Source organism: Branchiostoma belcheri, unplaced genomic scaffold (genome assembly GCF_001625305.1).
Source record: "Branchiostoma belcheri isolate BF01 breed outbred unplaced genomic scaffold, Haploidv18h27 scaffold24, whole genome shotgun sequence".
Classification (NCBI taxonomy): Eukaryota; Metazoa; Chordata; class Leptocardii; order Amphioxiformes; family Branchiostomatidae; genus Branchiostoma; species Branchiostoma belcheri.
In genome coordinates this window covers 2,751,934-2,774,929 of record NW_017803843.1, presented here as the reverse complement: position 1 = coordinate 2,774,929, position 22,996 = coordinate 2,751,934, and the positions used below count along the sequence as shown (strand labels likewise).

At 45.3% G+C, this 22,996-nt stretch overlaps 2 protein-coding genes across 8 annotated transcripts in view; both read left to right on the top strand.

Annotated features, from left to right (window-relative positions):
- Window positions 1-1,313: 1,313 nt before the first annotated feature.
- On the top strand, window positions 1,314-14,955 carry LOC109470971 (spore wall protein 2-like). 2 transcript variants are annotated; one of them, XM_019770083.1, is made up of 9 exons: window positions 1,314-1,676; window positions 5,710-5,780; window positions 11,037-11,127; window positions 11,405-11,533; window positions 11,860-11,964; window positions 12,837-12,902; window positions 13,139-13,273; window positions 13,498-14,570; window positions 14,796-14,955. In XM_019770083.1, the coding sequence occupies exons 1-9, from the start codon at window positions 1,628-1,630 to the stop codon at window positions 14,913-14,915; spliced, it is 1,839 nt and encodes a 612-aa protein (XP_019625642.1). In that variant the 5' UTR covers window positions 1,314-1,627; the 3' UTR covers window positions 14,916-14,955. The 2 variants fall into 2 exon arrangements, with proteins under 2 accessions (XP_019625642.1, XP_019625643.1); XM_019770084.1 differs by lacking the exon at window positions 11,860-11,964.
- Window positions 14,956-17,345: 2,390 nt separating this feature from the next.
- The window catches only part of LOC109470965 (mitogen-activated protein kinase kinase kinase kinase 5-like), a 34,885-nt gene continuing 29,234 nt past the window's right edge, over window positions 17,346-22,996 (top strand). For 3 of the 6 annotated variants that reach the window (XM_019770067.1, XM_019770065.1, XM_019770064.1), the window contains exons 1-2: window positions 17,347-17,611; window positions 20,666-20,723. In XM_019770067.1, the coding sequence (XP_019625626.1) occupies window positions 17,510-17,611; window positions 20,666-20,723 (160 nt within the window). In that variant the 5' untranslated portion in view covers window positions 17,347-17,509. Of the gene's footprint in view, window positions 17,612-20,665; window positions 20,724-22,996 lie in introns of all 6 variants that reach the window. The other 3 variants (XM_019770069.1, XM_019770068.1, XM_019770066.1) reach the window with 2 other exon arrangements.

Sequence of the window (22,996 nt, the reverse complement as noted above, 5' to 3'; positions counted from 1 at the left end):
AGGCACAACTGAGGTTTGGGTTTGGCAGGCAAAACAACACCTGGGGTTTGGCAGGTGGAACACCTGGGGTTTGGCAGGTGGAACACCTGAAGTTTGGCAGTGGAACACGAGGTTTTGACAGGTGGCAATGCTGACCGCTATTGACACGCGGAAATTACTTAGCCTTCCGAGTGACATTTGCTGACCTCTGCGGGGTTAAAGGGGCTGCGAACCGTCCATTCCCGACTGGCAGGTGACAGATGCGCCTTCAGGCAATCAATATATAACATGTTTCGTCTTGGAAATGAACTTTTATAAGCTGATGAGCTACTCAATTGTCTTATGGTGAAATTAATAGATATATCTTTCCGTTGTAAACGCCGATAACACTAATAAACTATCGCGACGGTGATTGGTTAGTTCAAGACATGTTTTGTAACATGCAAGGAGATCCACAAATCAAAGGTGGGTTCCTGACCCCGACAACGATGTTGGGTGATAAAGAAACACCATCAGGAGCCTTTCTGTCCTTAATGTCAAGCCTTCATGATTACGTCACCGTTGCCAGTAGCCCATCCTGACGACACCTTGTCGCACGATCGTGATAAACGATGAAAAGATCAGGTTTCTTTGCGCAATTGTCCACCTTTACACCCAAATCAAGCTGTTATTACAGGGAAGAGCTCCGTTCAATGGACAAACGAACACCTTTGTGAGCCTGCTTACAGTAGAACGGAATTAATCATCCCCTGATTCATCCCTCCTCACGTCAGGAATGTTTCCCTGATTGTCCGGAAGCGATGCTGGGAAGAGGAGCATGAATGGCGCTCGGAGGAGCTATAATCTGGGCGGAGGATTTGGTCTGAACGTCGCCTGACAGACGGTATTGTCAGGGGACTATTACCAAATGGTCGCCATGGCAACAGGATCGATGGGAACCCGACGTCATCAACAAGCCCCCACACCTTGCACGATGTCAGTAGCCTGATTCAATCGAGTTCTGCTGGCAGGGCCATATAATATCCAAGCAGATGCAAGGAGGGAATGTCGTCACCTCTTCTGATTGTCAGTTAAACGGGGCCGTCTGCGTATATCCTATACATTTATTAATATCAATGCTACATCAAGCATCTATCTATCTATCTATGTCCATCCACCTACCATCCATCTGTCTATCTGTCCCCTACGCCCGTACTAGCTCCGCTATGCCTATCGGCGTTCACTACGCCTCACCATGCAGACCCTCCTGCTCCGTGTGTGGTCCTGTTGTGAATGAAGCGCCCGCTCATTGGAGGATAATCTGCGTGATTCAGGCCGCTGCTGTGCGCCTCTGACGTCATCCCTCAGCAGGCGCCTGTGCGCATGCCCAGCTGACGGTCCTGCTCGCTCTCTCTCCCCGGGCCGGCGTAGCCTCGCTTTCATTCTCCGGGAATCCACGGGCAGATCGCCGTTAGCCGGTCCGCCTCCGCACCGCTCACACCTCACGGCGCACAGACCTGCTCCAGCCCAGGGTAGCCTCCACAGCCCCCGGGAAGCGCCCATAGCCCCGGGAAGCGCCCTCAGCCGGTCCTTGCAGCCTCCGCGTCGTACCGTACTTCTGTCGCCCGCCGTCCCGCGTTGAGCGCACTGGTGCCACCCTGACATCGCCATGGGACACGCCACGCTCACCTTCCTTCTCATCTGCCTGTCTGCTCAAGGTGAGTCCATACCCGCACGCCTTTCCCTTCGCTCTGAAACAGGTGAATGCGCAGGGAAGACTCTACCTCAGGGCAGTCCAGTCTATTGATACAATGAATTGAATGAAAGCGCCGATGGTTGTCAGGTAGGAACACTCCGTTACGGTTACGACCGGTTGTTAGTATTACTTCTGCCCTGGCGGAGCCTCCTAAACACTACTGGTACCAAAATAAGTTTCCGGGGAGTCTGTAACTGTGCGAACAGGACTGTTTGTGCGGTTAGTCCGTATTCGGCACCAGAAGGTTATTAAGATGTGTGTCCTCTGATTCCATTCGGGTGTTAATCCGCTCTGGGACCAATCGCGCGGAATAAACTGATCAGACGGGGGTCATGTTGCGTTAGGCTCAACAGGGATCAGTGCAAATGAACATGATCTGTAGATGGAGGTTGGTATGATTACGTTTGTGCCTGTCCAAGCTAGTCTCGACTCAGGACCATAATTCAACATGAAGCATAAACCCGCGTCATATCCAAGCATTGGTAATACGTGGGGACAGTCGTCCGACAAGGACAAAGCCAACAACAAAGTAGCGTTTTACGTGCAGACCTACTGAGTTCAGATGCAGTGGTTTTATACCCAAGTGGTTACCCCAAAGAAAAACAAATCATACAGTGAACTTTAGAAATATTTTCGAGCTAATTCCTCTGAGAACAATACCTCCCCATCCTGCATCCCTCAGGACAGGTGTCGGCGGCTTGCTGATGATATCATGAATATTAATGATGCTCCGGTGTCATGTTTACTTTGTGAATCCCTCCCTTTACCTTAAGACGAACTTGCTGCTCGCAGTACATACTTCATCAATGTCTTGAAACATTTGCAGACGAGCGTTGTGTTCGTCAGAGGAGCCGAGCAGCAAAATTTGGCAGCATATTTTCAAAAACAACATCGTGACCCCGGTGTTATATGATTTATTAATAATTCATAACGTAGGCGCGGTTGTCATGCAACATTCCTGAGTACGGGAAACGCGTTGGTTCAGGTCGCCTTCTCACACTGGCCATTTATGGTGCGCCAGAACCCCCACCTCTCCAGATACACCAGGTCGCAGCAATACCGGTTGGGGCGGGGGGGGGGTGTTGAACTGAAAACTGTAACAGTTGTAGGACTGGAAAGACCTTACTGACCTTCATTTGCGAGATATGTGACCTTCCGTCTGAAGGGCAAACCAGCTAAAATTGCTTTTGTGTGTCGTAATCTTCTCCTAGCCGGAGCTGCTGCCGGCCTGGGAGCGGATCGGGGCTTTAGTTCACTCATCGCTCCTGCTTTATCGTCACTACGTCACTCATGGTAAATAGTACTGGCAGATGAGGAGTTAGTCAGTTACAATAGTGGTAAAGAGTTATCAGACAGCTGTCATATTGGTGAGGAGTTATCAGCTGTCATATTGGTGAGGAGGTATCAGGCATCTGTGATCTTTGTGAGGTGTTATCAGCTTATATAGTAGTGTGGAGTTATCAGACAGCTTTGATATGGGTGAGGTGTTATCAGCAGACAGCTGTGACACGGGTGAGGAGTAGTTATCGGACAATTGTGATATGAGGGAGGAGTTATCAAATGTGAGGAGTTATCAGACAGCTATGATATGGGTGAGGAGTTATCAGACAGCTGTGATATGGGTGAGGAGTTATCAGACAGCTGTGTATGTGTTTTGTGTCTGCTAGCGTGCCGTGTTTATTCTGCCCCATTGCCCCCGGGGTTCAGACGTTGTTGGTTTATTGCCCTTGTATGAAGAGATTCGTCAACAGCATTAATGGACCGGTGTTGTAATGAGCCTCAGTATGGCGTGTTCTCGGTGTAAATGGAAGTAAAAACACTCATGTATCATGTTCATAAACCCGTGTAAGTAACGTTACATCCGGTGTGTTAGACGGGATGCACCTCAAATGCTAACAACAGTGGACAGCTTAGGGGCTACGTGACGGTTAATCTGCCGCATAAAAGGCTACCTCCTGAGAAAATGAAAATCTATGTCAAGCTTGTCGTCTACAGGCCCTCTCCGTTCTGACAGGCATAGAACTCTCAGTCTCATCGTTTTCTCCGCCTGCCCCTCCCAGATCTTCATTGGATCTTCATATCGTTACATAAACTAAGCGTGAATCTCTAGGGAGCCACACGTCATTCAAGTCCGCCTAACTAGCAGGCCTGGTTTCTGTAGAGGTCACCCGGGGTGACGTCTGAGCGGGATGCTGTTTCTGCTACCTCCAAAAGTTGTGACGTTTTCCGGGTGCCCCAGCTCCATCGTTCAGTTTTTGCGTGCTAGAAACACGCTGCAGGCTGACAAACACGAAATGTGTTACAATTTTACATCCTGAAGTCTGCTCCGAGGGTATACTGGCAGACAGATGTTCGAGACAAGTCCAGATGGGCTCCAATGATGACTGTTTATGTAGCCTTTTCCTGGAGCGGAGATATGGTAATGGTTTGATGGGCCTTTTCCTGGAGCGGAGATATGGCGATGGTTTGATGGGCCTTTTCCTGGAGCTCAGACCTATGACATCAGCCCCTCTAGTACATTGTGTAGAAACCTGGTCACGAAGCAAACATCAGGTACAATATCCGGGTCTTTATGGCCGCGGGGTCCTTAATTCAGCGATGTAACGACCTTGTCTGTGTAAAAAGAATTGATGCATTTCCGGGTATACGATGCAGCGTTATATGATAGCCTGCAATTAGACGGCCCGTGTAACGCCCTGAAGTAACGCGCGTTCAAGGCGGCAGCAAACACAATATAAATACGCGTCTGGCTCCTTCCGTAGGCAGTGACAGAGCGTGCCCATTAGCACCCCAGCATCGGTTTCAATTTACGGACGTTTCGACGTTACATAAATCCCCCGGGCCCATGTGGAATTACACTTCAGTAACGCTTATCAACACGAGTTCAGAAGTGCGGCAAGAGGAAAACTCTGCATGAGCAGCTTTGATGTCATCATCCAGAAGTAGAACATGTTGGAGCGGAAAAGTGAATGAACACAAATTTTATTATATGAAATACAAGATGTGGCTGCAGGCAGTTTATCTACTTGATAGTGATTCTAGAAGACCGATCCATAAACATGAAATGTCGAAATCGACATTAAGCAAATCTTCCATCGTTTTCAGTACATCTGTTGACTTTTATAGTTCGTCTCAGCTGAGTGCAGTATTTCCTTAGTAACACCGCGGCTCCTGAGTTATGCACCACGTTATGTACACAATAATAAAATTAATACATCTCTTAATGGATTCAGCCATTAACTGGCAACTACATACAAAAGGCGCTGTGCAAAAGTTCCAATTGTAGGCCAATGAAAAGGTTCCATTATAGGCCAATGAAAATGTCCCATTGTACCCCATTGTAGGCCAATGAAAGGTCCAATTGTAGGCCAACGAAAAGACGACAGCCGTCGGGTCCGGTTTTGGTAAGGTTGCGGAAGTTGCGGTGACCTTATTTGCGCGGCACGTTTATCCAATTTGTTGCATGTTCAGCGCGGCTGCCGCAATTTAGTTAATGCAGGATGTAACGATCTGGCAGCGCGGCGCACAAACCTCCCTACCCGGCCTACATCAAACCCACTCAGCAGTAATAAATCAGGTGTTTCCAGCGGGCTTCACGGCGCCTAAGCGCCGGCATGCAAGCGTATCATTCTATTCTCAGCTTTTAATCCAGTGCGAGAAAGAGGAACACTACCACATAGTGACTCTTGACGTAACACTTTTGTGGCCGTGTCTAAGACCACGCTTAGAATGATCGAATGAATGAACGTCAGACATGTGACCACGTGAGGTTTACATGCAAAGAAGTCTGTACCGGCCCCCTTCTTCTCTTGCTTGAGTAAAGGTTGATAAGTCCTGTAATAAGGATAGAGAGAATACATAAAATGATATTAGTAAATATCTATATGATATATATTATATATTTGTATCATTTGCTGCATAAATGGAATTATAGAGCTCATTGAATAATGATGATAGAAACAACAGAATTCACATGTCTGCCATTGTTTCCTCAGCGTTCAGCAGACCGTCGCCCCTCGACCTCTCCTTGCCGGACGGGACGGGGTCAGACGACAACACCAACCAGGTCAGTCTTATGTACACACGTACATATACCGCCTGGCACACGAAAAAATGATTATGTAAATGGTAGTAACCGTCTACCTTAACTTTTAAATCAACAAGTCATTCCCTCGTCCACTTGTTTCTAGAGTATTCTACGATCCCAGTAATCATCCTTCCCATCCGTACCGTTCCAGTTCCTATGGTATATTAGTAACCTGCCATCTCCTTGATAAACCACTGACGTGCGTGCCCTTTGCCATATTGTTCACGGTTCACTACATAAATAGATCGCCGCTCGCCTTAGCTTGTTGGTGAAAAAGAACCAGCAGTGAAGAACGGACAAGGCAGGGTGGAGGGTGGGAAAAAAGTGACGAAATTACGTAGGGACATTTGGCAGCGCATTTGGAAGGTATTCTTTGCACATACAAGGAATAAGACATGAAATGACGGATACACTGATAAAATAAATTTCCCGATAACTCCAATTCTCAGACCAGCAAAAATTCTCCCTAACCATTAACCACCATATTAGCATCTTTGCATGGGTCACGTTTACTGGATTCACCAACTCAACCTTATATCAGCCTCAAACAGACAGATCTCTGGCCGTTGTTTATCCCGGCTGTGTCTGAACTCTGAACCGGTAACTTATCGCAGGGAAACAGACTGCATAAGTCACGTTCGTGAGATATTACCGAACCCGTTCCTCTTGTAGTTTTATACCTACGTGAGTCCCCAGGTACTTTAAAGTTCTTTTATCTAATTTGTGGGAGTGAATGTAATCCGGCTAATGGCGGAGTCGTGTCCGGGGCTCGGGGCTGGCCCGTGGGATCACCTCACTTCGATCTGCGGGGCGTAATTCCCGCTAGCAGCGCCCAGAACGTGCGTCATCCCTCCAGTAGCTGATTGAAGTCCACCGGAGGGGGATTTCTAAAACTATCGTCATCTCAGAGTAACGTCCACACTGGCGTACCACAATCATTAACTCAAAATGCCTTTACCCATGGGCTTAAACACATTTTATATGCTTAATTTCCTATGTCAATGTCGTGGATTTCTCTATTTCTGTGTTATTTTCTGTACCTTGAAATTGAGAACCTCTCCGATATTGTTAAGTTTGCCCGTGCTGTAGTTTAATGAATACAATGTAAATCACCCACAGCACTCGCGCTAATTGTGTTCAGGGCCAGCACGCACAGACACAGATGATATCATCCCAACGTCTGGGTTAAAGTAGTGCGCAATAAACCACGGGACGTGAACGCCTGTGTGTGATGCAGTCCTTACCGTTTCTGGTGCTAATTTTGGGTGCCATCCCTGGTGCTGAAAGTGTGGTGCTATCCCTGGTGCTCATTTATTTGACCCGTCCTTGGTACTGACTTTGCTGTTGTTCCGCCTGTTTCAGTATCGCGGTTAATGAAATTCGTGTGGCTGGGGATACTTAAAGATATATACCACATGGAGGAATTTGCGACACTAAAGCCTAAATTCTCTTGTACGGGTTTTCGGCTGGGTTTTGAGGAAAATTGACTTGGTTGGGATTGGTTATGGTAACATTCGACCAACTCTTCGGGGAGTGTCCGCTAGAGCTTCATACCACTGAAACGGGATGGAATCTAAAGAATAGGTACGCACGAGACATAACTCAATTACAAACCATTTTTGGATGGATCATAACACGGGCCATTAATGTATCTGGGTCACGTCGGTGCCGGGAGCAGGTAACGTCTGTCCCGGGACGAAACATGATTGTGTTATCCGTGTAATAGAATCTTACATAAAAAAATTGACATGACAGACGGTTCTGTAAAGAGACGTGTTTGTTTGGTTGACGTGTTTGTTTGGTTCCGCAGGAAAAAAACCCACTAGTGTTTGCACCTTGGTTTCAAACATTTCGTGTAAGCAAACTTGCAAACTTATACCGTCAGTTGGCGAGGTTCGAACACACGCTATCGTCAATCAAAGACATCGGATCCTTACGTCTTGTAAAGCGGCGTATGTTTCACCCGCCCACATAGTGCCAAGCACCGACATTGAAGCCTGGTTTTAATCAGCAGGTACTTTGTCTTTGAACAAGACCAGAATAACCTATTTCCCATAACCATAACCAAAGGCACGACTTCGTAGCACGGGCACATGCATTTTTTAGTGGTTCCGTGATGTGACATTACCCCTTCCTCGGGCTGGCGGCAATGCAGCACGACATTCACACCTTACAGCGAGTTGGAACTTTAATGGCCGCTGGCCACAGCCATCGGGGCGCATATACTGTTATAGGGACATACGTGTAGACACGTCCGGGCATTCTAGTCACGCCTGTGCGCCGGGGTGAACAGGCTATGGATGTCCTTTTTGTGCAGTGTCTATAACAGAAATTAAACAACTCATCTTTAAATATGTATTCATATGTATCATCACGTCCTAAACGGTACAAACGGAGGATTCCACCCATATTCACTCGCTCTGCTGACTTACTCACGTCCTAAACGGTACAACCGGAGGATTCCACCCTTACTTACTCACTCCACAGAGTTTATCACGTCATAAACGGTACAATAGGGGATCCCATCTTCACTTCGCGTATTTCATCACCCAGGCTCTCTCTCTCTCAACAGGGAAGCCGTTCTAATGGAGTTTTACTCCGTGGGATTCCGCCGTCAGACACTCTGCCGAGTTCATTACTCAGGCTCCTGACAGGCATCTGCAGGGACGTCTCTATATTTATGTTAACCTTGTCACCTGAGCTCGTCTTCAGCTTGAGACCAGACGGCGATTGGCAGCAAAGACAGACGGAGTGATCCAGTATAACTTCATGGAAGGTTTATACATGAAAATTAGAACATTTGTTTACCGGGGTTGGCGGTATTAAATAAGAAGACGATTTGTCCCGCCCATGGTTTATGGAGTATTTTGTGCATGAGATGTGATCAACAGACAGGAGTGCATACTTGCTTCATGCGAGACGGCTACAGTAACTATAGACTACGGTCTAATACTACATTTCTGTACATCGAGGAAGGGATGAATATATCTAACATCGTGAAGAAGAGCATCTAGCATTTAAGTGCTCCCCAGTTTTCATAGTCTTTGTTCTTATTTCGTACTGGTCCTACATTAACTCAACAGTTGGGAATGGGAGGCTCACAGTCAGAAACGTTTTTTTTTATTTATAAGCTAAAAGTACAACAGTAAAATATTGACCGGTAGCGAACAATTTACACCGAAAAGGAAGAATACGCTGCGTTACAGATAACACGTCGCCTGGTCCGTCAAATAAGACTAAAATAAATGCATGTCGTCATTATTCCCTGTGGATATTGGAAAATTAAATTAAAGTTTGTGAAGTATGATGTGGGGTCAAATTGGTGGTAGCGCCTGGGCAAGCACGTGACGCCCACATGACCGCATTGCGCCAATCAAACAACCCGGTGGTTCTACATAAAATATTGAACGGATGACTTTCGTGTCACGAACAGTAAATTGTTGGGCCCCATTTATTGAATGTGCGTGGTCTAAGGTCAATATGTCACTGAGAATTTCTAAATTTCTCAAGAAAATGTAGCTTATAACCACGCTTCAGCGTAAATGCCATCCAGTGAGTTCTGTTTGCTCGGATGTGCCACGGCCGAGTTAATATCAAAATAAAAATGGGACAATAAGATAACTAAAATCAGCCTATGGATGGCATAGAATGGACCTTCTGTAGAAATATTCACAGATCGGCATTTATAGGTGTTGGAACGTGGACCAGGACAAGGCTGACTGGGTGTCTGTTCTTCGGTAACATGTTACACGTGACGAGAATACAGGTCTCTACCATTGAAGGTCATGGCTACGACTGAGTAGATTTACGTCAAACGAAGATGGTCTCATTCTGTCTTCATCGATTCTGGCTGTTGGGGAGTTGATTTTGTATCAGGGGTCCTCCTGCCCCAACCTAAATAAAACGTAAAGCAATCTCATCTCATCTATCCCATTTGACCATTGGGGCACCACAGAAGATCTGACAAGCAGTTTTCTCCACCCTTCTCGATTTTCTGTTCTTACCGTTTCTCTTATCGTTAGTGTAGTGTGGTCAATCTCATATTAACCTCCCATTTTTTCGGTACCCACCCCTCTTCTGCCTCCCTGCTCCCTGGACTGTTACTTGCATGAAATGCCATTTTTTTCGGTGCCTACCCCTCTTCTGCCTCCCTGGACTGTTACTTGCATGGTAGTTTTGACTAGTCCCCATGACTGTGACACGTGGCCATACCACATTAGTTTTCGTTTCTTTACACTGCTTTGGCGGTCTTCGTATGGACCAATATTTTGCCGGACTCTGTTCCGGACCTGAACCATTTGAGATGTGGTACCTGTATGCGATCTCTTGAATCTTCTCTTGAATCTTCGGGGGCCAATTCACTTGAGTTTAGCCGTCAACAATAGCTCAAGTTGTAAGCAATCATTTCGGGAACTGCCAAACCTTTTAATGCCGTTTACGATGAAGGTGTCTGAGCGAGCCGGCCCGAATAGCAAAAGGCAAATAGCAGATTTCAGAACAACGGCGACGACTGATAGCCAGCCAGGGGGGATTTCGCCTGGTCAGCGGAACTTGGAGGCAGCAGTTCCCGTCAGTCCAGGAACCTGGAGGCAGCAGTTCGCGTCAGGCCATGGCAATACCAAGTAACTTGGTAAAGGTCGTCACGAAGCCGTGCATCCACCGGGAAGTAATCCTGTTCAGGAGATGCAGACGGCAATCCCGTCATCCGTCAGACTGGCAGCCAGGATTGCTCCGCTACATTAGCTCATCCGTCACGGCGGCCGGGAGGCTGACACTCAGCAGATATGGTATTGAAGCACCCCGGGCGTCTGAGCGTATCAGCTCATATATGTGATCGGTCTGATACTAATCATATCAGTGAAATTAAGCGTCGTATGTGTCATAGTAATCTCCAATATGTGACCGAAACTGGAGAATTTAGCAGTTGGGTAAGTTGGGAGATACCGCCCTCCTGTCTCTATTTTGTATCCCGGTGCGGACTAAGGTGTTCAGACTTCTGTCCACACCTGCTTTACCATGGCAAGACACCAGTGTGATGGACTAGCGGCTCTCCCACCTACCTTCATGTACAGCATGCAGCTAGATAGCAGACAACTAAAAGACAGGGGAGCAAAGTTATAGGGTCGATCCATGCAAATGACTTTTCCTGCTTCTCAGTGCCTGTCCAAATCTAGAATGCCCAGTGATGTGTGTTGGCTCATGTCTGACAAAGTTGCCCTGTTCTGTTGTTCCCAGGTGACCGCCTGTATTGTGGAGCTGGTGACCTCCCACCTGAGGAAGGTCACCACACCTGCCGACCCAGAGTGTGAGAAGATCATCGCGAAAGGTGCCCCTTACCTCCTTGCTTCATTTCACGTGATTTCATGGGCAAAATGAGTGTGAAGAAGCCGCTTACCGTTAGACTCGTTATGTGGCAACAACGAAGAGTTTCTAGAAATGATTGATAAGTTGTACATTGCAAGTCGTCCTTTATCCCACACTTTCAAGAACATATCCCCTGTCGTCCAACCCTCAAGGAACATTCCCTCTTCTTGTGCACGTTTCGTCCATTTGTCGGTACTATTTCTGACATTTCTGACTGTTCTCTGTTGTTTGCAAATCAGATGGCCGCATCTTTGACCTGATGAAAAATGAGAAGCTGCTGAACCAGCTGAAGTCGCTAGGTGCCGTGGAGGAGGACCTGATTCCTGATGCCAACGAGGTGCTCAAAGCAGTGGAACAGGCAAAACAAGGTAAGACCAGACCAGCGGCGTGCTGAGCACCATGAGTCATGGTGCTCAGCACGCCATTGAGGATAAGTAAAGCGGGGTCATCTCATTCTCCCACGGCAGAGCTATCCCGCGGCGAACACGTTAGTTAGTCTTGGGATGTACTAGTAAGGAAGCACCCCTGCCTTGGGAGGATGGGTCATCTATAATTTACAGGTCTCAAATATCAAAGTCCTTTCAGAAAACACTTACCTATCTTTCATGGAATCCCACTAACATGAAATTCAACACCGGTACTTTAGTTGTGACGTCACAGGTGAGTGTAACATGCATGCTGGATGTGTTGGTAGGTAAGAGTCAGCTGGAAATGGTGGGGACCATCCAAACGATGCTGCGGCAGGTGGAGCAGGACCACAAGATGCTCCAGAACCTCCTTCAGAACATGGGCCGGCCAGGTGAGGGCACGCACGCGACAGGCAGGCAGCATTCTAGGGCATTCCCTCCAAACACACGTCCTCCCCAAATACACCCTTTTCTCAAACCACTTTAAGACCTTTAAGTGTTAGCTGATGTTAGAAGTCTGACCCTGCATGACCATTTGACACCGTGAGGAAAACGTCCCTTTCCCTAGACCCTGTACTGTAAGATGTTATGTTGGAAGTTTGACTTGCATGACTTTTGGACACAGAAAAAACACAGTCTGTTATGATGTAAGTACTTTGCTGCACGGGCATCTGGTAGGGATGTAAGAACTGCTTCAACAACAGGACAGAGCACGCTATGCACTGTATCCCATTCAGTTCACTCAACATTCATTTTACATCAATAAAATCACACTTCCCGGAAATACTAACGAGTTAACGACAGTGACTTGAATGTACTGCATTTCCCTTCTAACGTTAACTCTTGCCCTCCTCTACTAACCACGTCCTACACATGTTTTCTGCCTGGCTAGGCGTGTCCTCTCATTCACACTGAGCAACTTTTCCGCGTTCTTTTGTTCCCGTCTCCAAGTAGAAGGGGCATATATGATAGGGCAACATCTCTCTATTTGAAATCATCCACAATGAAGTTGATGTTGCGAAAAATCACATCGCACAACCACAGAGCATTGCTCCAAACTAAAGCTCACTGCTTCAGACTTGAGATGTTAGGACGGTGTAAACAGTTGACCTACGAAGGTACAAGTTCTCCAGTTATGCTGTGCACAGCGTTCATGTAGACTTTTACAGGCTAGGTGAAAGGTCTGTGACAAATTTCAAAGCCATCATAACACGCCTACTGTTACAATTGTCCTGGATGTTATTTTACTGCTGTTGTTTTGCAGAGCTGGCTGCCCGGGATGATGGGCAGGTGGACCTCAGGTCGAATGAGGAAGATGTTGAAGACAGAGGTGAGCAATTTAAGTCTCACATTAATTCAAATAAAATAAGTCTAAACTGTCTTCAGTGTGTCTTGGTTGACAACATCTTGGTTCATGATCAAACTTTTGACTAAAGATACATAGAGTGACATTTACAAACTTACAATTGCCTCATGCACTCCGATGTATCGGAAGCTAGATATGTTGATTAACAGTGAAATGAACAGAAAGTTTAGACTGGACCGCGCTAACTACGTGTTTTACAGACAGCGCTGAGGATGAGTTTATCGCAGGGAACGACGGAGACCCGCAGGAGGAGGATGCCCCTGAGCAGACCCGACAGGACTTTCAGATCTACGCCAAGTCAGACGAGGACGATAAGAGAGGTGATGAAGCAGAAGGTGATTACGTGTTTTATGTTCGATGTCAGAACAACCTCATCCCTATCGCAAGGTGCTGATTTAGATCACATATCAGATGGACCTCATGGATGACCTGATTACCCTTTAAACATCTGTCGTCTTATGATTAACTAAATTACTAATTACATTTTTTTGTTTAAGTAAAGCAACACCAGTTACCAAGCAGTTTTTGTGCGTCTCATGCAACCTCTTATTTGAAACAGGCGGCAATGGAGATGAAGAGACTAGGTCAGACGAAGATGACTCAGAGGAGGAGGAGAAAAGGGATGAAGAAGAGCCAAGTGACGAAGAAGACGACCGTCGAGACGATGGAGAAGACGAGGACGATGATGATGATGAAGAGGACGAACGAGGTGAAGAGGGGGGCAATGATGAGGAGGAAGAAGAGGAGAGTGAGGAGGAATCACAGGAAGAGGACGCAGAAAAGCAATCAGAGGTGAAACTAAGAGATGATGATGGAGAAGAAGATGAGGGGGAGAAGAGAGAGGACGACGATGATGATGATGACGATAAGAGAGATGATGATGGAGAAGAAGATGAGGGGGAGAAGAGAGAGGACGATGATGACGATGATGACGATAAGAGAGATGATGATGGAGAAGAAGATGAGGGGGAGAAGAGAGAGGACGACGACGATGATGATGATGACGATAAGAGAGATGATGATGGAGAAGAAGATGAGGGGGAGAAGAGAGAGGACGACGATGATGATGATGACGATAAGAGAGATGATGATGGAGAAGAAGATGAGGGGGAGAAGAGAGAGGACGACGATGACGATGATGACGATAAAAGAGATGATGATGGAGACGAAGATGAAGGGGAGAAGAGAGAGGACGACGACGACGATGATGACGATGATGGAGAGGAAGATGAGGAGGATGAAAAGAGAGATGACGATGGAGACGAAGATGAAGGAGAGAAGAGAGACGAGGAAGAAGAAGCGGATGATGCAGATGATGCCGAAGAAGAGGAAGAGGAAGAGCGGAGAGGAGACATGGAAGATGTAGAAGAGCGGGGAGGGGAGGAGTCGCCTGAGGAGGAGGAGGAGCGCGGGAACGGTGCGCCAGACTACGAGTCAGCGGAGGGAAACAGCCAGAGTGACGAGGCCAGTGGAGACCAGAAAGCGAACGGTGAAGACATCAACAACATCGAGCGGAGAGGAGGAGGAGAAGAGGAGGACGAATATGAGGAAAAGAAAAATGAGAGCAATGAGAGCAATGAAAGCAGTGAAGTCCACGCTGATGGTAGTGGCGCCAACAAGGATGACACTGTGGTAAGTTTGTGAGCCTTTATGACCCACATATTCATAAATAACTTGTGAGTTGTCAGCAGTAAGATATGTCAAGAAAAATATGGATATTGTTGGCATGTGTGAGTACGCTTATTATCAGGTATTTGCAATTGCTAGTGACATATGATTAAGTAAATTATCATATCTTTATCAGGATGTAGTTGGCCCAATCAGATGACCTTACAGATTTTCTGTCGCTCGTGCCAGGCGCAGCTGAACGCGCTGGTGGCTCAGCAGGAGCTGCAGGACAAGGCCCGGCGGCTGCAGGACGAGCTCAACAACGTCGCGCAGGCACCGCAGCGCCGCCGCGAGGAACGGCGGAAGTAATCCACTCACTCTGCCCGAGGCACCCACGGCTGCTGACGGGACGACACTTACTTAGCTGGCATAGCAGATATTTCAATACTAGCAGTAACGGTTGGGAATGTTGAAGGTTGCCGGCACTGGTACGCAGACGTCGGTGGCACTCCACCCAAACCTGCCCCCGTATTCTCTCTCCCACTTCCTCTCAACTCACTCCTGTATCATAATGTATCCAATATTCTCTATTTCCTCAATCTGAAATAACATCATTTTCAACACAAAGTAAATAAACACTTTCGATTAAGAATGAGTAAGAACATAGCCATCTGTAAAAAAAAATGCATCCGTTTTGGTCATTATTTAGTCTGTCAGCTTGGCAGTTCCTTCCTCCCTGCATTCATTCCAAGTTTGAGTGGGTTACTAGTAGTTAACAGTGTTTGCAGTTGTTGGTGGATGTTTTGTAAAGTAATATGTGAGTGCGAATTTCTACTTTTGTAACAGGACGTGCTACCACCACTGGTGGGGAAACAGGCTGTCTCGTATTTGTGATGTTATGGACGGAATGTGGGTGAAATGGTTTGTCCAGTGCTGCATAGTATTGATCATGAGCTCCATATAAATTCCTTTATTGTAATTCTTGAGTATACGTAGAGGTGACAAATCCTCCAAAACCATCATCATGTGGCATCATGCTGAGGCATACATACTCTCCTCTCTCTCTTTCCAATGGTCGCTATTGCTCTGTAGAATAGTTTCTCTCAACATTGTATAAATTGAAAATGTATATACGGTACATTATGCTATTATGATGTTTAACGGTAGTACGATTCCCAATGTGGCAATGTTATGGGTTAAGCAAAGCACATGTGCAATAGCGAGGACAATATCGCCGACACCACTCTGGTGGTCAGCTGTAGAGTGCTGTTGTTAATGTATAGTAATTAATGACATGGATGGTAACGGGGGGGGGGGGTATAAATGACTTGTACTCCAGAAAATCCCAGACTTGGCTGACTGTACTTTACCTCCAAGCAGACGTAGAATTCTGCGTGTGCGCACATAAAGCAAGGTAAACAGAAAAACATGAAATCGGCACAGAGATAAACGGAATTGCACAAAAGACGTGTAGAACATGCCGGGCGTACATCTGCCTGGAGGTCAAAGTTGACTAACATCTAAGTGATATATAAATAAATATATATATGCTCAGCACTATTCTATTTTCGATCTTTCAAGTGATTAGAAAATTAAATTCACTGTATGAAACGGCGTTGCATGGTCTTACCTTTTTGTCTCAGTTTGCTGCTCGGTATTTGTATGACTGGGTGTACATGAATGTGTGGCCTAGTTTATAAGAATGATGAGTAGGCAAACGAGCTGCTAGGAGGCCCGATCCGACACCATGTAACGTTACTACCAGTCCCAACAGCTTTGGACTAAAATTATTTGCCCAACACTTCCGTAAAATTTTACATCAAACTGCAGTACCGTACATACCTGTTAGGAGGCCCATTATCGAACTTGGCCTTCATTTTTGCTGCCCCTATCCATTAACTAGATACATTAACATCCGTCCACAGCTTATTGAGTTATGTTGTACACACACGCGCACGTACACGCACAAAACAACCCTCTGTAGCAACGTAGGAACATGGCAGGCCATTTTCGAACTTGAACTTTGTTTCATGGTAGTATTAATTAACCACTAATTTTCACCTATCAAATATCTTCTCGAGTTATGCTGAACGCATACAACCAACAAATACATAAAAAGCCCTCTGCAGTGTTGTTGGACAAAGCCAGGTGGACCATTAGCAAGATAAATTTATTGACAATTTGTTCAGTTGAACCTTCCCAGTTAGACTTAGCCTGGAATCCATCCGTGAACGCTGTGCCTCCGCTTCGTTCCTCCCCTCTGCTAGTCTAGCCTTAGACTAGTACATCAGCGCCGCCTAGCGGAGAACGTTACCCGCTGTGACGAAACAAGTTTATTTGGTACAAGTTAATAGATAAGTTAAACTTGTAATAGTTCCATGTGTTCATCATATGGCTGAGTGGCTGCAGCCTAGGAAGGGACGAGAAATAGGGAAAGGCGATTATGAAAATAACATCAATGACGAAAAATAAATCGTCAAAGAGAGATGGAGCAAATTAAAGTGTGCAGATAAGAAACAAAAAGAAGAGAATAACGTTACAGGGATATTCTACGTGGGAGCGATCGTTGGAGGGAAAGGGATGGATGGATGATTCCAAAGGCGTCACAAAGGCAGCCTGATCTTGAGCGTATAATGAGACGTTATGATGTCATCAAACACCTTACAGAGAGGGCCGCCTTCTTCATTCTACACATCCAACAGGCAGTGCTTTATCATAACATTAATCGATCGACACCTAGTGGACTATATCTATAACTTTATTCTGATTTATTCGCATAAAATCGTCATGAATTTTAAGTGCCCCGCCCCCCAGATTACCCGTCATGCAGCGGGCGGCGCAGTGCGCAGGACAGGAAATCGTGATTTTGGTCAACCCAAATACTTCGGACTTGGTGAAAAGTTGTCAAAATTGTGGCGGATTTCATGCATTTTCCCCAGCGCGTACGGTAGCCGTGGTACACGATGGGGACGCCCAGGACCGCGACGATCATGCGGAGGAATCCCCAGGAGGATTTCGAGTTGATCCAGCGGATCGGCAGCGGAACATACGGCGATGTGTACAAGGTGGGTGCGAGCCGTCGCCTGGCCTGTCATGGCGGAGTGCTGTGTTTTCTACTGCAGACGATCTTTCCACAAATAGAACCAGAAAACTTTTCTCCAAAGTCGGGCACGAGGGCTTGCTCTGGGTCCCGTGGGCCTCTGGTCCGTTACGTATCGTTCGATGTTTTGGGCTGGCATAGGGGGTATCCTTGCAGAGTGGGGAGGGTTCAAATATTTGTCGAATTCTTCGCATGCATGAGCGAGATCTCCCTCCGTTCACCCCAGCGGGCTTCCCAGAGCCACGGGCGGCTCGTGAGGCCCTCCCTCCCCGCTGTTTCCTACCCAGACAGGTCGTGCGTGGTGCAGAAATCGACCGGGCCATTCTGTTCCGTTCTCCACCCGCTCACACGGCTGATGATCGTACTGATGTCTGAAAAACGAAAGTGTCCCCGACTGCGGGCCGGGTCTGTGTGTCCGCTGGCCTCTGCGCTATCACATGATGTGATCTTGTCCGCCAAACTCGTACGGAAGTGTCAAAAAGTCCCAGAAAAGCGACAAACTTGTCCGTACGACAAGCGTCTGGCTTCCTTCCGATACGAAACAAAGTCTCCCCCTCTCCCAGGAGGGTTGGGGGCTGATGTGAGGGAGAAGGGGGCCGTGCTCAGCCCTATTTGTTTTTTGTTTACAGTTGCCATTTATGGTCAGTCCTCACACAGAAGACACTCTGACAGGTTCTGTCCAAGTCCTTATCATTTTGTGTGTATGTAGTGTCATGTTGGGCACCTTTTGTTGGACAGAATGTCAAGGGTTTGTTTGATACATGTCTATCCTGCCTGTTGCATTAGTGATGGCAGGAAGGTGTGATGACATCACCCAGGTTTCCCAGTCACCTGCATGACATCATTTCCTCCCAGGCAGGGAGAGGCAGGCCACATGGCCATGGTTCTGCAAAGGGTTTATAACCTAGGTAATATGATTAAATATCAGCCATGGAGAGCAATGAATTCTACTCTTCACACTATACCTGAGTGGGTCACCCTGCCCAAACCCCCTCCTCCTTTCTCACAGTAATTGATGCCCAGAACTTTTTGTTGGAGGTAAACAAGGAAGATGACGACAGAGTATTCAGGCACCTGTGGAAGGTGTTCCAACCTTTGTACAACATCATTTTCACTTTCACCTTCAGTTTCATCAATTTGTTCTCCCCCAAAAAACTTGGATCATGATGACTCAAGGCCTATTGTTGAAAACAATAAACAATTTTTACCTACAGTCACTTCACAACACATCCATACATGGTTGTAAATGTTACTAACCCTACACAAAGCAACCCATGCAGCCAGGGGCATCACGTCACACCAGTGCCCTGAACATTAAGTTTGTGTCACGTTATGTCCACATTGCCACCTAATCAAATGGCCAGAAAGCTATTCACTAAATAAGTTTTGTTTAGTTTGCAGTCCAACACTTGTCTGATAGAGAAAGGTAGCATCACGAAAAACTTAAGCCATTATTTTGCATAAACTGTGAAAAAGTGTTACATGTGATCATTTTAACTGTTCTTGTGCTTGCTATACATCATTATTCTTGTTACTTTGAGTTTCTTTAAGTTGTTATTGTTTGCTCAAGACCATTGTATATCCTTGTGATATGGCAGAGGTGGTAGAAATATAACACCTCTCCAGTTTTAAGCAACACCTGGAGTTAGATATGAAAGGCTTGGGTGTACCATGTGCCAGTGCAGCTGATGTATTATGCTGTTATTTTGTTGACTTATATAGACAGAGAATAGAGTGAAATTGAACATGAAAAGAAACCTTATGATGGCCTCCATGATCAGGTATTATATAACTACAGAAGGAAATACATGTACTGTCTGTATTGGTAGTCCTTTAGTTTTCCTTTCCTTTAGCAATAAGGACAACCATAAATAAAAATCATGAAATGATGTTAAAAGTTGAACAACAGGAAATAGATGTGTAATATTGTGTAGCTGCTGACATCTCTGCATACAGGCTTGCTCAGGGAGGCCCTGACTCCATTTGTTCTATTGATTTTCTTTCTACATTTGTTTTATGTCAGGTATGTTGGACAGTGTTTTATGTTAGGTATGTTTGATAGTGTTTTATGTTAGGTTATCCTTAGAGATGTTGAACAGTGGTCAGCATCCGATAACCTTACAGGTACCACAGCAGGGTTGGACAAGTTTTCAAAATTCCACTTGCCCTATTGGGCAAGTACCTGGTCATTTCCACTTGCCCGAACCAACATTTAACTTGCCCAAAATATGAATTTTACCGTACTAACAGAAAGAAAATTATATTATTATAGAATTTATAATGTTGGATACTTTATTTATCAAAATAGTTTGAAACTTGGATAAAATACTGGAGGGGCTATACTTTGCATCCAAAAAATTTACTTGTACAGGGGGATATTCACTTGCCCAAACAGTACTTTTACTTGCCCTGGGCAAGTGGGCAATGGGACTTGTCCAACCCTGCCACAGACTCCAGGAGTCCTCAGGGCTTAGAATTAAAGTACTGACTATCTAATTGCAGAAGTTTGAGAAAATGTATAAGTAGATGCAAGTTTTTACACTAAAGAAATTCAGGCTCTGTTATGAATCCCACAGTCCAGGCAACAGAAAGTATTTGGAGCCTTGGTAATGACATTGATAGGGCAGGGTTTTGCCTTACAAAATGCCCAGTGCTATAATGCCATGTGAAGACACAGGTATGTCTACCCTGTCATATTTGTAAGGTGGCATGTTAAAATGCAGATATGTTTAACCAGTCATGTTTGTAAGATGTCATGTAAGACACAGACATGTCTAACAGTCATGTTTGTAAGAGGCCATGTTAAGACATAGACACAGACACATCTAACTTGTCATGTTTGTAAGATGCTATGTAAGACACAGACATGTCTAACCTGTCATGCTTGTAAGATGCCATGTTAAGACAGACGTTTGTAAGATGCCATGTTAAGACAGACATGTCTAACCTGTCATGTTTGTAAGATGCCATTTTAAAACATAGATAGATATGTCTAACCTGTCTTGTTTGTTTTCTCCAGGCTCGAAACATGCAGACTGATGAGCTGGCAGCCATCAAAGTCATCAAGTTAGAACCAGGTGGGTCTGATAGTTGTGCAGTCTGTGACTTAGTCACCATCAGTTAAAAAAAGCCTGTGATATCTGTGTACCAGTACATTCTGTCCAAACATATAAGAGGGACCATGTTCAGAATAACTCTGACATTGCTAGGAATGGTCTGGCACCAAATCAATACTGGTTAACTGTTGTGATTCTCAGTTCTTTTAAAATGCTCATGACCAAAATATGACCTAATCTGATTGTAGTTGACTTACCTAGTATTACCTGGCTAACAGACACATTTAGAATTTAAATATGCATGGTTCTCCTGTTACATTAAAAATTTTAATGCCTTGCCTTGGAAAAGTCAGTACAAGCCAGTCACCCAGTGATTTCAGCTCAGGAAAAAGCACAGAAATGCAAAAATAAAATATAGAGATGCAAATAGAGATGCCTGAGGTGGGGGATTGGGAAGCTTGCTGGAGAGTCTCCAAAAATTCATTTTTAGAAGGCCGTACAAACTCAATTTCTCAGTCATCATGATTGAAACAAACTTCCAAGTGACTGTATTGTATGCACACTTCCGATATTTGTATATATTTTACAGACGTTTTTTGGTGTCATTTGGTCTTTAAAGTACACATTTAGTGAGTAGTGTTGACAACAGAGGACATAGGGCTTTTTTTTTAAAAACCTGAGATTCATCAAATTAAGTGGCCTGGTCTGACATTGGCAGTTTTGTTGGTTAGCTGGCTCGTTTGTTTGCTTGTTTGTTTGTTGACTTGTTGATGAGGTACAATCTTGCATGCATTTACTATCCCTAGTCCCAGAATAAAATCTGTTCATGATGACGAATCAACCTACATGTATGAAGACTGTACAAATTCATTCATCTTCAGTCTGCTTGGAACATGCTAACAGGCCTGTCCACTGGAGGTAGCCGAGTTTGAAGTTCAAGTTTGTGTGAACCACATGATAACGGGAAAGAGGCATACTTAGCACTCAAGTATACCAGCCCTGCAGCCTCCGCTGAAAGAGCTGGTTACAGCATGAGTAACTGTTTGTAAATTGTGTTTGAACCTTTTCTCTACTGGGATAGCCTTTGGTTACAAGTTCATGTTGGTTATGGAGTTAGGCAGCATGGGGAAGGTTAACTAACAAAAAAATATGATTGTGAGGCTGGTTCATGGTTGTTATTTGATTTAACGGTCCAGCTGCTGTCAAAGTACATCTAACCTTCCATCAAGCATTGGATATTATTACTTCAGTAAAAACTGTGATGATAAAACTCCAGGCTGGGTCGACCTGTCACAAGTACGTTTATACCATTAACATTCTGACTTTGTTGTCTATTCCTGTGGTAGAGAGGATATTTTTGGTAGCTGGGTTAACATTTGATGTAATAATGTATGGCCAAGGTCATGTGAAGTATTATAGCTGAAGGCTGTGGCAGTGTTGTTTATTAGTGCTGATCTGTTGCTTGCGCATGGTTTTGTCTTGTTACTTATTACAATACAAGTGTTGTGTTATTACGTAATTAACTACAGGGTTATCTTCTATTTTCTGTAATCTGTGATGAATAAAGCTGAACCTGTATTGTTTTAGATATCCAAATTGTAAGTTGTTCAGATTTCCTGCTATCTCCAGAATATTTCTGCAAATTGCAGGTTGCAAGCGGATATTTGGAGCCCTGTTACTGTCAGGGCTTCATGTGCCAATAGACTAGACACTCTTACAAAAATATTGTATGTATTAAATTTTTGGTCAATGCAGTTATACAGAATGATGTAACATTTGCAGATTTGAAGAAAGACCAGTGTATAAACTGTCTGAAAACATACAATCCTCTTTACTCTTTGGTGTACAAGTGTTGTGTGGACTTTGCAGGGAGCTGCTCTGGGAACCATAAGAAGTGCTCTTGTGTCAGGCACACTTCTGTGTTTATGTTTACCACTTCAAAACTGGGAGTAAATTCCTACTCAGGCTTGTCAACTTTTGACACCGAAGTCAGAAGAAAAGAAACACACAGCTCAGCAGTTTCAGAATGCAGTATTACAGTGTTGAAGGTATACAGGTCAAGTTCAAACGGTGTGTGATAAATATCTTTTGCCCGTTTTGCTGTATAAGTTGAAGTGAAATAGGAGGACCAGAGGGTGAGGTTTGGCTGCCACTGTAGGGGAGCTGATGTAGTCGGTAGTCTGGTTGTATGGTTAACCTTAGGCCAGCCTAAGTTGCAGATCGACATTGATTCACAGTTTATACAGTGGAAGAATGCTCTTAATCTGGATTGCAGAAATGATTTGGTCATCCTG